The 16,477-nt window shown below is 59.2% G+C and overlaps 2 protein-coding genes across 10 annotated transcripts in view; one reads left to right on the top strand and one right to left on the bottom strand.

The window, feature by feature from the left end:
• Positions 1-1,836: 1,836 nt before the first annotated feature.
• Positions 1,837-16,477, bottom strand: part of LOC123927451 (nitric oxide synthase 1 adaptor protein) — a 276,952-nt gene continuing 262,311 nt past the window's right edge. For 7 of the 9 annotated variants that reach the window (XM_045982025.1, XM_045982026.1, XM_045982027.1 and 4 more), the window contains 2 exons: positions 5,999-6,290; positions 1,837-5,218 (listed from right to left, as the gene is read on the bottom strand). In XM_045982025.1, coding sequence (XP_045837981.1) covers positions 4,744-5,218; positions 5,999-6,290 — 767 coding nt within the window. In that variant the 3' untranslated portion in view covers positions 1,837-4,743. Of the gene's footprint in view, positions 5,219-5,998; positions 6,291-7,161; positions 7,298-16,477 lie in introns of those variants that run through there. The other 2 variants (XM_045982034.1, XM_045982035.1) reach the window with 2 other exon arrangements.
• On the top strand, positions 10,897-16,466 carry SPATA46 (spermatogenesis associated 46). Its single transcript, XM_045982037.1, has 3 exons — positions 10,897-11,008; positions 12,199-12,312; positions 12,912-16,466. Exons 1-3 carry the CDS (start codon positions 10,906-10,908, stop codon positions 13,436-13,438), a joined length of 744 nt encoding a protein of 247 aa, XP_045837993.1. The 5' UTR covers positions 10,897-10,905; the 3' UTR covers positions 13,439-16,466.

Genomic DNA, 16,477 nt, shown 5'->3' with positions numbered 1-16,477 from the left:
CAGGGAGTCATCTCCCGGGGCTGAACTTCTTTGTGCAGACTTAATTACTTGTTCCCGCTCCCGGGGGAGCCCAGCGGGGGCTCTGCATGGGGCACCCCACATGCTGCTGGCAGACCGAAGCCCAGGGGACCACGGGGGACCGAATCTCAAAGATAAACTATTGCCGAGTCATCCGCGGCTGCCAGCTGGACAGGACACGGAGTCAAACCACAGAGCATTCTAGAACACTCCCAGGATTCGCCGACCTGAAAGGAATTCCAAAGCCTGAGAGCAAACTGAACCAGAAGGCATTCTCAGAGTTGGGGGCAGCATCTGGGGAGCCGTCCTGGATTAGCGGGTTCCATTAATTCCAAATACCAGCTGGGGCTCCCAGCAGCCCGTGCACAGACCTCAGGAATGAAGTGGGTTTCTTGATGACCTCTGCTGTGTTGGTTTTCTTCAGCAGTTACTGGAAGGTTGAGCTCAGAGGGAAGGACACTCCCAGCTGAAATTCACTGCCCCCCTTCGATGCTTCTGCTGCATTTTGGTACCTTGCTAACATAGCCTGTCCGTCCCAGGAGGGCGGGTCCACGGTGTCCTCACCCCTTCCCGACATGGAGAGAATGAGGTAGCCCTTTCCCACCAGGTTGCGCACCAGACAGCACTGGGCTCCTGGAGGGGCTCAAATACGTTGTCTGAGCAAATGCATCTTTGCACCCAGCTTTCTAGACCATCAGCTCAGCCCGGAGCACCGCATAGAGTGACAGGCACCGCCGTTTCTACACTTGCAAAAAAAAGTTTTGCTACAATATGCCCTGTTTGATCTTCGCCCCAAATACCTACTTTGCATCACAGTGGAAAAGAAAGGCATGGGAAAGGTGTATTTCACACCTGAATGCCCGCAGAAGCCCATCCGGGGAGCCGTCAGTCAGAGAAGTTACCTGAGGAATAGTTGTGGGGCTTCGACCTAGAGAAAAGGTTGCTGTTGTAACTGATTTCAATGCTTCCCCCCCGCCCCCGTGCGTGGAATGTGTGGGGTTGGTGTCTGCGTTTCTGACGCCTTTCCAGAACAAGGCGCCGTGCCCCACTGGGTGGAAGCAAGCGGGTGGCCTTCGGGACCATTGTCTTCATCCTCTGAGACATGGAGTGGAACTCAATGCAGAAAAGGTTGGGGGCCTCCTGCCCGAAGCGTTTCGGATGTGGAGCCTGGAACCCCACGTGCTGAGCTGTAGAATCCACCCCCCTCACCCGAGCAAAGGACAGAGTCGGGCCCCCTTAAAAAGGTGTATGGCTCCTGTGAACAGAAGAAAGGCCCCTTTTCCTGCCCCACTCCCATCCCTTCTCCATTTCCTCCCTTTTCAGGTGGTTAGAGGCCCGGCCATTTCTCGGCTGTGTGAGGCCTCTGGGTCCCAGGGTCCGACACTGGCCTGGAAGCAGCAAGACTCCGGCCAGTAATCGAGTGTCAAGTATGCTCCAGGGCGGGGAGGTACCTCAGCCAGCAGCTCTGGTCCCTCTGAAGGAGGTCCGTGTGCACAGGCACGTCACGGCCTAGAGGACAATCCAGGGGTCCACTTGCATCCGTCATGTCGTCCCTCCAACAGCCACATGATGGTCAGGTTGGAAGAGGGATGCTTAGTGGCCAGCCAGTTAGGGGGACTCATGGAGGGGGAAACCTGAGATCACTTCCCCCGAGGGCCTCCGGTGGGGCGTCAGCAGACAGTGCCCACCAGCCTCAGGGTTCAACCTCTGTCTCACCTGCCCTGGCTCCTAACCCAAAAGGCCAGTGGTCTCCTGCCAACAAGCCAGCCTTGAGAAAGCCGACCACTTCCCCTCAGTCCAGAGAAACCAAAGCCAACGGACAAAACCAAACCAGATCGTTTTATTCTGCAGTTTCCTTCTACCAGAACACTACTAAAAATATAAATATAAAATCTCTAGAAAATACTCAGATCTGTAATCTTCCTCTCCCAGACTGGGGCCAAGTTCTTTGTTCTTTCAAAGCCAATGGGCCATATGCCCATTTGTCTTCATACCGTCCCCGTGCATCACACAGACACCTCTCTCTCTGTGCAGGGGAGCGTGCCACTCTCCTGCCAGGTTCTGGAAGCTCACCTGTGATTTATCAGAGGAAGGCTAGGTGCTGACTAGGGGTACAGTGGGGCTGGGGGGGTAACAGGGAGGGAAGAGACTCTGTGCCCCGAACTCCCTTATGCAGGCTCAGAAGATAGGTCCTTTGTTTCTCATTATCCTGCCCTTGCGTCGACCAGGACACCCAAGTGGCCCATAGTGAGAAGCTGGACTCACTATGAGGGTGTGTTTGGCGGGGGGTGGGGGGACACTGTGACCACAGTGAGGTCAGGCTGTTGAGACAGACACAGGAAGCCGCTCAGAGCCCAGGCCCTCTGCAGGACCAGAAGTCGTCACTGCTGCCGCCTGGGGGCAGCACTCAGCCCCTAGCACCAGGCATGACCGGCTGCATCTAGGCTGGGACTTCAGGCTTGAGCCCGTCTCCCCTAGACCGTAGCATCGCCGCCTCCCCACCCCCGGTGGGAGGTCGATGGCCTGGGTGGAGAACATAGAGATGCCAAAGATGGGAGCAGAGTCCCACCGGCCCTCGTTGGGCATCAGACACAAGTCTGAGGAACTCCAGCGTCATGCTGGCAATGGTCCTGGGATGACCCAGGATCCCTGGGCTAACCCTGAGTCTGAGGGCCGGGACCTCAGCAGGGGCTGGGTCTGGCATGGAGAGCCGCGTGCTTAAGCCAGCCCAGGCCCGCCAGCTCTTGGCCCGATGGACTGCCAGGTCACCTGGCGGGGGCCACCCTGATCTCTGGGGCAGAAGCCCCAGGGGCCAAGGCTCAGCTAAGTTTCCCACCGGAAAAGCAAACAGATCTTCTGGCATGGAAGCTCCCAGCACACGCCCTTAGGTTTTCCGCCAAGCTGTTCTGGGAGAACTCACAGGCTTCCAAACGCTCGTCCCGAGAACTTCTGAGTCTCGGGGTCAGAGATCATATCGTCGTGACATTCTTGGAGGAAGGCGGCAGGATCTGGACCTTCAGTACACGCCCTGCCCACGGCACCTGGCCTGCAGAGCCCCTCGTGGGAAAGGGAGCTGAGGCTTTGCCAGGAGCATGAGGTGCAGCCTGGCTTTCTGGGGCAATGGAAGACGGGGTGCGAGACGGGGCAGGGGGTGCGAGACGGGGCAGGAGGCTGCAGCAGCAAGAACAAAGGGCCACCCCCACCAGGCTCCTGGCTCCCGGGTCCAGAGGCGTTTGCTGGGATGTCTCACATGCAGAGGTGGGGAGGGTGGGGAGCGGGAACTGGGTGATGGGATAACGTGAGCAGTGTTGGGGGGCAAGGGGAGCCAAACAATGGACAGAAAAGGGGCAGCAGCAGGAGTCCCAGGAGGGGACTGCCACGGCTGGATGGGCCACGCCAGGCTTCTCCAGGCAGCCAGCCACCCTGTTCAACAAAAGGGAGGTTCTCTTCTTGCTGCAAAGGCCCCCAGGGTTGGGATCACCCCCCAACAGGGTCTCCTGGCCACAGGAAGAAAGCATGACAGGGTCCCTGGTGGGAGAGAGGAACATAAAAGTGGGTTAACCCAGGAGGGCAGGCACCGGTTAGGGCTGGATAAACCGGGTCGGTCCCAGACATAGATCCTGAAGGCCGGGATGCAGAGAGGACCCGGATGTGGCATCCGGGCCAGGGGAAGGCAGGGCAAAGGACGCTCGAGGAAGACGGGAGACGCAGGCCATTTGAACACGAGCGCAAACACCTCCTGCGTGGTAAGACGGAGCCTGTCCCACGGCTCCTGCCACATCCCAGTCCCATGTTCATCACCCCAGCTCTGACACTTACCACACCCGGACCCTACCTCTGCCTCATTTCAGGCCAGGGGGTGGTCCCTGAAAACTGCTCTGAGCCCCCAGCAGCTGCTCTGGCTTCATCCTGTCTTCTCCACGACTTCGGCCCCAGGTTCTGTTGGGGCTGGCTGCCTGGACGCCAAGTTCCCGGGCCCTCACCCAAAGCAGGATGGTGGCCCGCTCGGCTGCCTCTGCAGGGCCCGCCTAGCCCCGTCCTCGTGCAGCAAGGGTGCCCCGGCCTCCCCTTCTGCGCCTGGAGCCCACGTGTGCTGGGTCGTACCCCTTTCCCCCAGTGCCTGGCTCTGGGCCCCGTCCCAGGGGGCTTGGTGCGTTCCCCGACTGGCCAGATGGGAAACACCCCAAGAACTGCCGGTGACCAGGCTGCCTCCGGGTCTCAGGCCTGGTGTCTCCTCTGGCCCGCACCCAAAGGGCAGACGCAGGGCAACCACCTGGGGCCTCCGTGGTCTCAGGACTGGGCGGGACGGTGGCTGGGCGGCACTCAGGGTAGGTGGCTTCCCGGACTGGGCTCATCATCAGCCAAACCCATCATTTCCCCCCCAGCCGGACTCCCTCGGCCGAGGCAGGAGAGAGGACCCAGACTATGGAAGGAGAGGGGCAGGGGCACAGGGAAAGTCAGGGCAGCGTGGGAGGAGAGATGCTCCCACACCCCGCGGCTGCGGCCGGCACCCAGAGGACCTGTCCTCTGGTTTACAGAAAATGAGCCTTTGACAAGGACAACTGAGGGACTCTTGGCCTGGCACAGCCCATGCAGGGAGGACTGGCTCTCTGCTGATCTCTGCACCAGGGAGCAAAGGGCACACAGAGCCTGGGTGGGGGGTGATGGGGACCAGGGAAGGAGATGGCAGAGCGGGAGGGGGGTGCTTGGCAGGAAGAAGAGGCCCTACTCAAAGGAGAGCAGGTCTGGGTGCGGGCCCTCGTTGTCAAGGCTGGAGGTCCGTGCCCGAGGACGGGAGCTGCTGTCCTCCAGCGGCTCGGCCAGGTCGGGGGGGCTCGGGCTGAGTTTGAGGCCGTTCCTCTCCAGGAGGCCCGGGGAGGAGGCCCTTCGGCACTCAGTCATCTTCGGCTTGGGTTCGTCTTGGCCGTCCTGGTGAATCAGGTCAGGCACGGACAGGGAAACCTCTCCATTGGGCAGAGCCTCGCCCTTATCCACCATTTCCAGGGGGGCTTCGGGCGGAGCAGCGGGAAGGGGGTCCTGGGGCTGCCCAGGAGACAGCTCTGTCCCGTACTCCAGGCTGCTCAGGACGGGCTGTGACGAAATCAGCATGTCCTGCGTCGTCTTCAGGGCCCGAGGGGTTCGCTTCCTGGTGATGGGAGGCGGAGGATCCAGCCGAGGGAACGCATCTGGCGGGGCCGACCTGGGGGGTCGAAGACAACAGGCCCGGGCGCCCTGAGGATGGCGAGTCCCCAGTGCCCCATCCTTGCTTCTCCAGCTCCCACCGCAGACGGCTTGCCCACCCAGCAAGCGCACCCCTGCTCGGTTTCCTGTGTGGGTTGTGGCCGCTGGAGCACCGCTGGCTTTTCCCTGGTGACCCCCGTCTTCCCCTCTGCCCCCTGCTCGGCGCTGACGGCAGCTGCGTGATGCCGTTGGGACCACCGGCGAGCTGTGCCACATCAGAACTTTGCCATGAGCCCTATGGGGGACACTGCCCGCTGAGGAGCACAGCAGGTGTGGAAAACAAGGCCTGGAAGGGGCCTGGTGACCCCAGCAGGCTTCTCCCTCCCCTGCCCCTGCGGGTCCCACGGACGCCCACGCTCCTCCCCCACCACCGGCAGAGCAGCGGCCCGAAGCTGTGGCTGGGTGTTAGCATCCACCCCGGGAGCCTCGGGCGACGCTGGGGCTCGAATCCAGCTGTGCCCGCTACTGACTTTGTAACCTCACCCTCTGAGCCTGGTTCTGTGCAAGATGGAAACCATCTGGGCAGCTTCTGGGGTCAGGGGAGCGTGGGGCCCGGGACCTGTCCACACCGGACAGGCGTTTGGTGAACTTCGTCCATGGTGACCCGGGGGCGGCCAACAACCAGGGACACAGCTCAGCTCCGTCTGCTGCAGGGCGAGCTCATGTCCCCGGCTCAGAGCTGCTCTCTGGAGGCCCCGGGTCAGTCTGGAGCTCTGCCGGCCCCCCCACCCGCACTCACCTGGCCTCCTCGCCTGAAACCCCGCCGGCCAGCCGGGCCCCCGCCGTCCTATTAATCTCCATGGCGCCTGCACCGTCCAGACTCGAGGGCTCCTTTCTCCGCAGGAAGTCGTTGACTTTGGCCCCCACGGCTCTCCCCAGGTTCTTGAGGTGCTGACTGCTGCCCACCCAGACCCCCGACCCCAGGGCGGCCGAGCTTGGGGCCGCCGGCCGGGACAGGTGTGGGAAGGAGCAGCTGGGCTGCAGCTTCGGGGCGTGGGCGGCGTTCACGTTTTCGAACATGCCGTGGTCCACTGCAGACAGAGGGGAAGAGGGTTGTGGTGAGCAGGGGCGGGTCACTCGGCCTCTTGCCCGCACACCGCACCCACGGCTGTCACTGCCCCAGGCCTTGGAAACACTCGGGAGAGAACCCACAGAGACACTCTCAACCCTTCCGTGCGGGGTTTCCTGATGGGGTGCGGGACGAGCCACTCCAGCTCCACCCCGCCCGGGCCACGGGTGACGAGCTCCAGCCTTAAACCTAGCACTTCCCCCCAATTTATCCCTTTACACCTGCCTCCTTGACTCCCGGCTGGACTCCTGACCTTGGGGCCACCGAGCCCTCTGAAGAAAAAATGACGAAGAAATGAACTCTGGTATTTTCTGTCCCTGTGAACACAAGCTGAGCGGACGCCGGCCCGGGGGCCGAAGCTGGACGCCGCTCGCGTGGGAAGCTCCCCGCCGAAGGCCACCCGTGGGGCACATTTTCTCTGTGGGAAAACAGGTTCCATTTCTCCTGAAGAGGAACGTAGGAGCATGGGCGGCTGCATGCAGAGAGATGCCGGGTGGGGGGTTCCGGACGGGCCCACGTCGAAGCCTCGATGCCCAGGGGGCAGGAGGAGCCTGACCACAGCCTCACGACCAGCCAGCGAGCTGGGCCACGGGAGGAATCCTACTTATGGACGTGAAGAACTGTCTGCCGGGCCTGAGGTCAAAGGGCCAGGACCGGAGGGGCTGAACGAGAACTCCGCCGTTCTCACCCTCTCCACGGACTTCCCGTGGCCTGGGGTCACAGAAGAGCAGCCTCACAGACAGCCCTTCTCTCCGCAACTTCGGTCTGAAAGACTAACTCCAAGGGCTGCAGGTAGACCCACCAGGTTGTCAACAAGGCCACGTCTCATTCACCTTCGTATCCTTAACAGCTAGCCTGGTCGGGTATACAGAAGATGCTCAATAAATCTCGAACTGCCAGACCCATTCTGCAGATGGGAGAACCATAGAGGTCAAGATCATAGCTCCAAGGGTTGTCACTGGAACGAATGGTGCTCGGGGCTTCAAGCCACGCCGTCCACACGCTTGTATCAGGGTGTCCTCCCCCACCGGGAAGTCAAGCTCCATCCTCCAAAGACAGATCCATTCTTTGGGGCCTTGGAGGCACACGTGAGGTTTCTGTCCCTACCACCTACTCCAGATAGTCTGCCGATCTGGGGGAAGGAGAGGTAACACTTGAGCGCAGACTCTGTTCTTGGTCTCCACCTCCAAGTGCCTACTCAACGCTGAGCCTTCCCAAGAGTAAGTGAGGTTGGGGTGTGCTGCTGCTTTTGTTGAACTTGGCATCGAGTAGCTCTCTCTGCCCTGCACTGCCCAGTCCCCGGCCCGGGGTAGCTCTTCTGCCCTGCACCTGCCGAGTCCCCGGCCCGGGGTAGCTCTCTCTGCCCTGCACTGCCCAGTCCCCGGCCCGGGGATGCCTCTCCCTTTACTACGGTTTCAGCAGACATACCCCTTCTGCACCCATGGGCTAGAGAAGCCCTCCTATAAAGGTCTTTGGGCGGCAGCAGGAAGCTGCGGGGCGCGGAGCAGACAAACCCCACCCCCAGGTCTATGCGTCTGCTGCGCGCAGGGAAGGCACCACAGTGGGGGCCGTGCTAGGGAACTGGGGTAGAACCACCCCGGGGTCTGGGACACAGAGCTGACTGGGTGAGGCGGCCTGGGCTCAGCCCAGCCCCCAACGGGGTCATCAGCTGCTCTGACTTTACGAAGAGCGCTATCTCGCCACACCATCACCCACTTCTGCATGCTTTCCCTATCGCATCCTGTATCCCAGCTTTTCTTGAATCGTAACATCTGTGGACTTGCAGAGAAGCCCTCGGCCATGAAAGCGTTTAACTATTTCCCTCCAAACCAGCAAGTGCATTTGGGCCACCATGAAACCAGGGCAAGTGTCCAAAAGAGGTTGGCTGGGGAAGGCACACCCCCCTCCCACCCCTGCCACTTCTGACTCTGATACATCTGAGCGGGTCTGCTTACTGGTGTCAGGTGAAATGTACAGAGCAGACCTGCTCATTTCTGAAAGTGTAAGTAACCAAAACAAACCCCCAAGTGACTTGTGAATTGTGAGCTCCTCTTATCTGAAAAACTTCCTAATAAGCACACGTAAGTACAGGATCAGGCCCCATTGTAGATTTCTGTACTTCTTGCTCGTTACCTTCCCAAATGTCCATGCTGAATTCTTCAGTAATTTAAAGAAAACCTGTCCTATGTGCTCTTTGCAATTCCCTGCGTCTTTCTGGCCAATGTAAACTCGTCTTGAAAACCAAGTGGGGAGCTCCTGGAGGAGATGCGGTATCTCCAGTGTTTTTTGTTTGTTTTTTTAACTTTCTGGAGCACTCAGCACAGGGCCTGGCACAAGAGTCGGCCATTTAGGAAGTCTGGCTTAATCGAATGGGCTTTTGAGAGGAATCCTTACAACCTGACCACATTACGGGCAGACGGTGCAGAGAAACTGTTCCCAAGGCTTTATCGTTTACTAAAGCCACTCATAACCTTCTCTGTCGAGGTCAGCCCGGAAACAAGCCGTCTGCTCTGGGACGTGGGGCTCTGGCGGGGGCTTCCTTCGCTTCCACAGCCTCGGGTGTGCCATGAGCACCTTTCCTGCTGATGGCACTAATGACCCCCACACTCCATCCTTGCCCCCGGACTAGACACGGGGTGGTTCAGAACGTAATGATGATGAGGGAAAGAAAAACGATGATTGCCCAACCTGGTGGCCCACCCCGCGACACCCCCGCATGCACACGTCTGAGCAGAGCCAAGCATCTGTGGCGTACGTCGTCCATCAGAAAGACGGTCTCTTACCTGTCCGAGAAAGGGGCTCGGAAAGCAGGTGGGAAGCAAACAAGAGAGAGACACATTTTATGTAGTTGCCGACCACTCTGGGACTGTGACCTCCTGCCCCTGGCCACCAGCAACAACATACCAGAAGGGTATAACATGCAAGACAACCCTGGACAAGCAGGTTCCTACGAACTCTTCAATCCCTAGACTGGAAGTGTCTGGTTTTTAAAAACGCTACAAACAGGCACCGAGGCAGCTCCGCGTATGTTCCCCAGTATTTTGAGCCCCCGTTACCGGAAGTCTGTCTGACGTTCCCAAGCTGGCAGTGGAAAGAATTCAATGACCCCCCTCCCACTTCTGCAGGATGAAATCCAAAATCTTCTGGATCCTGTGTGCGTCACTCATTACTCTCCTGTCCCATTTCTGCACACAAACCACCCGGGTTTAGACCATTCCAAGCGTCTAAATGAATAAAATAGGAGGCCACGGTGGCAGGGAGGTTTGCCTGATGCTGCACAGGTCACTACCGGCAGAGCGGGGTGAGAACTCATGCACACCAGCTCCCCGGACCCCAGGATCTTCCTATGCACCACAAGGGACAAATCAAACCGCCAATTCCCTCAAAGCTGCCCAAGTCCATGGTGTCCGCTAACTTCCGAGACCTTCTAAGTCTCCAAGCCAGGCTCTGCGGAAGGCAGTGAGGTTCTCTGCCGTCCTGCAACATTGAAGTCGTGCGGGCAGACACTAACGGGAAGACGATTCCGGGCTCTCACACCCAGAAGCTCACTCGCACATGCCCGCGCACCACGACCGGGCCACGTCTCTCCACGTAGCCCAAGCAGACGCACAGTTAGATCAAATGCACTCTCTGTACCTAGTCTGCACCTGCTGTGACGCTCTACAATGGGGCTTATCTTCAAAATGGCGGGATCACCTTTCACCCTTTCCCCACTGCCCGCAGCGGGCTAGGCTGGGGTAGGACAGAAGCAAAGCAGAGAGGAGAAGCAACCTGGCCCTGGCCGCTCAGAGTTCAGTCCCTCGGCACACTGCTCATAAGGAGAAAATGGTGTTGAGTAAGCCGCCTGCTTGTGTTGTAGTCATTTGCTAAAAACGGGCAGCGGCACCATTTAAAATGTTACCTGGTCCCTACCAGGCAGTGCACGGAAGTATTTAGGCACAAAGGGCCATGATGCTTGTAACTTACCTTGGAATAGCTCAGCAAGCCAAGCGTGGGGGAGGGAGGGGGATTGACAAAGCAAACGGGGCAAAGTGTTAATAATAGGAAAACCCGGATACAGAATGCACAACAACCGATTTTAGTTTTGCAACTTTTTGCCACTTTCAAACGATTTCCAGAGAAAATGTAAAAATTATACTCCAAGCTCTGAAGCGGAAAGAACAAAAACACCTGATAGCAGAGGTGAGGCAGGTGAAGGAGATGCTGCGCGAGAAGCTTATTCAGAGAGAACAGAGGTCCCCAGAGTTGGGGGGCGGTGAGAGCAAGGACACGAAAGGACACCAAAGATCAACGGGATGGGAGTCAACAGATTACATCGTGGTCGCATCTCTGCCACAGGCTTCCTTCCCCCTGGGCATTCTCAATCGAGGCAGGCTGATGAGGGATGACAAGTCCAAAAAACTCTTTCTAAAATTTAAGAGACTCCACCCGTCTTTGAAAGGGACCGCCTGGCCAGCGAGTGGAATCATGGGACCCTCTTGTGATGTCAACTGGACTCAGAATGTTCATCGTCTGGACAACCCAACCAGCCTCCTGGGAGCAGACGTGTGATCTCCATACCCGACGGTGGTCCGAGTATGGAGAACTTCTCACTCCTCAGCATTTCTGGACCTCGAATCTCTTCCTCAGCCCTGAGCACTTTTCCCGACATTATGTCCTCACACGCTACCAGCTTGCCAGGTAAACTCTGGTACCACTAAATGTGGTGGTTTTTTTTTTTTTTGTTTGTTTTTTGGAAGCTTTTGAGTACTCTACCAGATGTTACAGGACTACGATTTAGTGAGAAAGTCAAATTACACATGGGGAGAAAATAATTTTTCAAAATGCTGCACTCATGGTAAGTAGTTCCTGCTGTTTATTCATTTCTGGCAAGGGAAGGATGGGGGAACACATTTGTTGTCCAGTTTTTCTTTTCCTCTAGAATCTCAGGTGACTGTCTCTGTAGGGCAGGGACTTGCTGAAGCCCTGCTGGGACAGTCCGGAGAAGGGGCAGGCCTCCCGCCCCATCAGCAGGAACCCGGGAGGCAGGGTGTCGAGGAGCACAGCCAGGAGTCGAGATGGACTATGTTCCCAGTGTGGTCTGCGGGGCTCCCTGTGGGCCTCACCTGGGAGCTTGTTAGCAATGCAGGAGCTCAGGCTGCCCCAGACCTGCTGAATAGGAACCTGCATGGGTAACAAGGCTTCCGGGTGGTTCCTGGAGAGCTGTGCCCATTACGGCTGGAGGAGGCCAGCCAGCTCTGCTAAACACCCATGTGCCTGTCCAGGGGACCCTTACACAGTGGCTTCCCAGGCTGAGCTCCGGTTCCATTCTGGGAGTGGAGGCAGGCTGGCTCTTTACCAAGCGTTAGCAGCCATCAGCGTGTTCACACAGCCAGAGTCCACCTGAACACTCCTGGGCTGTGGGCGGGAAATGCTTCAGTTGGAGAAACCACATAGCTTTATGTGATATAGCTATGTGATCCGTGACCAGACTCCCTCCCCTGGATCCTGGAGGAAGCTCTGAGGCTGGAACACAGACAGACACACACACACACACACACACACACACACACAAACACACACGCCGAACTGCAGGAAGGTTAAGAGAAGGATGGGCGGGGCAGAAAGCGGTCTTCTGGTCGGCATCTAAAATTCTCCCACGGAGAGAATCTTTCCCAGATCTCCATGAAAATGCCCCATTTGGATTTCCCCAGGATGCCACCCAGAATAGTTCTGCTTATCTGGGTGCAAAAGAGGGCGCTGTTTGTCTTCAGCTTTGCAATGTCATCAAGTCCCAAGGCAGAGCCTCTAGGTACGTCTGGGGACTTGGTCATCAAGAAGCGGACTCCCAGCCTCGCTCAGCTCACCAGAGCGTTTCTGCCCTAACCCAGACATTGCAAAGACCGCACTACCCTCCGGGGCGTCTGGCCCAGCTCAGGCCCTGCCAGCCCAGTACCACAGCAGAGCGTTCCGGCTTGGGGTGCAGAACCCGGGGTTCTCTCCAGGTGAGGCCTTCTCTGCCTTGGGCAGGCACCTGTGAGAAGCTGAGGGGCAAGGCTGCTCCCCTACGGGAAGGGTGCTTCCCCCCCCCCCCCCACCCGTCCTCGCTTTCCTGGTCCTCCCTTCTGCAGGCCCCCGCAGGCCCCCACAGGCCCGCCTCCGGAGCTGGGGGTAAAGCCGCAGCTCCCGCCTGGGGTGGGCTGTTGCGGGCACACAGACAGGGAGGCTGGGACAATGGCCGTGGCCACGGGGTGTGGGAAAGGGGCGCTGGGAAGCCACTGAGCCACCTGCCCGCCCTTAGAGGAGGTGGAGGCGAGGTGTCTGCCGTGGTAGAAGCACCTGGCCAAGGCCGAGGCTCCGTGAAGCAAGTGGAGTCTCTACCCCTGAGACCCAACCGCCACTGGTGGGAGCAGGGGAAGGAGGGTCTCGGGCGGCTCTCGGCACCCCGACTCCTGCCTGCTCTCAGACCCACATTCAAGGGGGCACGGGGAGAGACCCCGGGACCACAGCCAACTCCTGACCGCTTGCCTTTCTGCTTCTCCTGGCCCCGCCACCCCTGGCCACCCCGGGGTCTTGCGCTCAAACCCGACCCTCTCCTCCGCAGACTGCATTTTGCGGGACCCCCAGAACGGGGAGCAGCTGAGGCGGAACTGCACCATCTACCGGCCCTGGTTCTCCCCTTACAGCTACTTCGTCTGCACAGACCAGGAGAGCCACCTGGAGGCCTACAGCTGCCCGGAGGTGCAGCGGGACGAAGGTAGGGGCGACAGCTGCCTTCCCGAGGACCTGGCTGAGAGCATCTGCTCGTCCTCTTCCTCCCCAGAGAACACTTGCCCCCGAGAGGCCAGCAAGAAGTCTAGGCATGGCCTGGACTCCGAGGACTACATCACGTCCCAGGACATTCTCACGGCCTCCAGGTGGCACCCGGCCCAGCAGAGTGGCTACAAGTGTGCGGCCTGTTGCCGCATGTACCCGACTCTGCACTCCCTCAAAAGCCACATCAAGGGGGGCTTCAGGGAGGGCTTCAGCTGCAGGGTGTACTACCGCAAGCTCAAAACCCTCTGGGGCAAGGAGCAGAAGGTCTGGCCTGGGGACCGGCTCTCCTCAGGCAACTGCCAGGCCTTTAAGTAGCCTGGCTGGGGGCTGGGGGCTGGGGGATGGGGGCGGCAGTCAGTGGGCGCCTCAGGTAAAGCAGGGAGGAAGCCCGTTCGTGCCTCCAGAGAGATGTCAATAAACCCAAGTTAGTCACAGCCTTCTGTCAAGTCCCGGGTCGCCCGGATCCACCTGTGGGCCTTCCCGGTCCCCATCCCATGCCCCCTTTGGTGAAGGCTTGCCGAGCAACAACAGGTCCCCCTCGCTGCCCCTCCCGCCTTCCCTTCCCCGCTCCTCCTCAAGTTCGCAAAGAGCCTCTCTAGGGGCACTTTTCAAAGTGAGGTGCCCAGATCAGCAGCGTCAGCATCCCCTAAGAATCTGCTAGAAATGAAATCTCAGGTTCACTGAATCAGAAACTCGGTGGGGGCGGGAGCCTGGCTGTTGGGCTCTCAGCAGCCTTCTGGGTGATTCTGCGGCAGCGCAAGCATGAGAACGCCCCTCGGAGACCCTGGCTTACTGGCGGGTCCCCCTGGGGTCAGTTCCCCTGCGGGAGAGCTCGGCCGGAGGGGAGGAGAGTGAACGCCCTTTCCTGAGGACACACGGAGGCCCCCCCACCCCCCGCAGCACCTCTGTGCCCTCTGAAAGCTTCTCCGCTGTTAGATCTCCCGAGGGGAGGGACAGGGAGGACCACACGGCCCCCAAGAAGGCAGGAAAGAGGCACGTGGGGCCAGGCACACCCCCACCCCGTGCCCCGCGATCCCTCACTTGGAAGGTGCATGCTTGCTGAAGCACAACAGACTTGCTTCTGACCCGGGGGCGTCCGTACCTGGCTGAGCTGCGTCACGGCAAAGCAGGCAGGGACACACGTGAAAACGCGGCTTCCCGTTACCGAGGAACGCAGCAGCAGGCAGCCCCGACGGTCATCCCATTTCTGAGGCAGCCTCACTACCAACTCCGACCCAGAAACGTGGCTGAACATCAGGGATATGGGGAGGACATCTGTCTTACCCATTACGTGGTTTAAAAAAAAGAAAAGAGCTGAATGCTTAATGGTCTTATTTTTAGGCCTATTTACCTCTCATTCAGCTCCCTAATGCCCCAAGGGGGCCCTCTCACCGCTGCGGGGCATCTCCTTTTCTGGGGCCCCCAACACCAAGCCTCCCTTTACCTCTGCCTCCCCTGGCCCCCGGTTGGCCAACAGATTGGGGTAGAAGATTGCCCCTTGCCCTTCCAGTGGTTCCACAGTGAGGCCCCTGCTTTCTGCTTCAGCGGGCCTGCTTCTGCTTATCCCTGTCCTGCTAAAATGCCGGTCGTGGTTCTTTTGCGAGAGGCTGGGCTCGAACCCCATCACGTCCCACACGGCGAGACCCCCACCTGCTACCATCCCAGCCAGAGTCCAAGAGGGTCCTTGTACTGTGGGCTCCAGACCCCCAGCCTGCCCACTCCAGGGTGGGTGGTCTCTCTGGGGAGCCCTGATGTCACCCCCTGGACCCCCCCCCAGGGGAGGGTAGCAGAGGGGTCCTCACTCTGATTTCCTGTTTCCCAAAATGCAAAAGTCACCTACGCCCCTGAAGACCCCCCCCTTCCATGCATCCCCGCACTCGTGGGTCCCCTTGGTGGGGCCCCTGAGAAGGGAGTAAGAGGCTGGGTTCACACGGGGGCCTCGTGGCCTTCCTTCAGTCTGTGGGAGAATCAGGAGGACTCTGCTCTTGTCTGGCCTCACACCCCCAGCCCAACCCACACTCCCTCCTGAAGACCCGGGCTTGGGAGAGTCTGGAAAGAGGCACGAGCCCGGGGCCTCTGAACCTCGGGACTACTGACACTTGGGGCCGGATGACTCTCTCTTGGGGGGTGGGGGGTGCTCCTGTGTATTGTAGGATGTTTAGTAATGTCCTTGGCTTCTACCCAGTGTTTATGAAACGCATCCTTCCTCCAGTTTGGTCAAAGCGAAACTCTCCAGACACCGCCGAATGTCCCCCCAGGGAAGCCACACTGTCCCCGGAGAACCACGGCACAGCGGCCTGATGAGCAAGGCTGGTCTAGCTAAATCGCACCGGACGCCACCACCTTCCGCCCCCGTTTTCTGAGCCCCCCCCCCCCCCCGCCCCGAGAACAGTGGCTCGCAGAGCTGATGGCCGCTGGCTTGGGAAGCGGGCGGAAGTGAGGGCAAGTCAGCAGATAGAAGAAGCAAGAAAAGACCAAGGAAAAGCTTTTAGAAATAAGAAAGGTTTATTTAGCAAAAGCCACTAGACTAGTGACGACATCCAGGGAGTAAGTGCACTTTACATGAACAGAATCTTGTCCCAGAGAGTTGAGCCGACAGAGTTAATGACACAAGGGTTTCAGGAAGCGGAGGGCTCGGGGTTCGTGGGGTGAGAGGAGGCGGTCAGGAGAAGAGGAAATCAAAGGAACACAAGTGCTGAACAGGAGCCGTGGGGAGAAGGGCAGCTACGAAGGGGCTTCACAGAGAGCGTTGGTAGAAGCAGGGATAGAAGGAGTATCGTTTTCATCCAACACGCAGTCTGTTCTGTGCAGAGAAATTCTTTGCTGGCTCGGCACCTGGGAGAGCCTCCCGTGCCCAGGACTCTGCCGGCCCCCGGGGGGAGGCTGAGGCAGGCGCCGATAAGGTAGGCGCCCCCTGGTGTCCACTTGTCCTGTCTACAGGGCAGAGCAGAAGGATGAAAGAGGAGGAAGGCAGCAGCTGAGTGAGCAGAGCAAGAAGCAAGGAGGGAGGAGAGGGCGGCGGCATCGCTGGGAAATCAGGTCTGCGCTGTTCTCTTTCCTGCCCGGGGGCTGGGGACCCGTCAAGGCCCCTAGTTCCGTCCTGTCTCCCGTGGCCACACCCCAGGCACACTGGGGACGGTGCAGACACGCAAACCAGCGCTCCAGGGGAGGCCCCCTCTGGGTGGAGGCCGGGGCTGAGGCAGCTGGAAACCACCGCAGAGCATCCGAGGGCAAGGGTCCTGGACGGGTCCGGAGTCAGCGGTACAAACAGCCTCTTCAAATCCTTTACTCTCTCCTAAATCCCCTTTCTTCTTTCCCTCTGCAAGCTTCTCTAAACCCTCCCGAAACTACTCC

Source organism: Meles meles, chromosome 17 (genome assembly GCF_922984935.1).
Source record: "Meles meles chromosome 17, mMelMel3.1 paternal haplotype, whole genome shotgun sequence".
NCBI classification, from domain to species: domain Eukaryota; kingdom Metazoa; phylum Chordata; class Mammalia; order Carnivora; family Mustelidae; genus Meles; species Meles meles.
This window is presented reverse-complemented; position numbering and strand designations above follow the sequence as displayed.

Bases quoted from the DNA above. Each gene is read 5' to 3' on its own strand.
- SPATA46 (XM_045982037.1), top strand. From the start codon at position 10,906: ATGGAGAACTTCTCACTCCTCAGCATTTCTGGACCTCGAATCTCTTCC. The intron at 11,009-12,198 runs GTAAACTCTGGT...GCCCTAACCCAG, and splicing joins ACACGCTACCAGCTTGCCAG to ACATTGCAAAGACCGCACTA. The intron at 12,313-12,911 runs GTGAGGCCTTCT...TCTCCTCCGCAG, and splicing joins GAACCCGGGGTTCTCTCCAG to ACTGCATTTTGCGGGACCCC.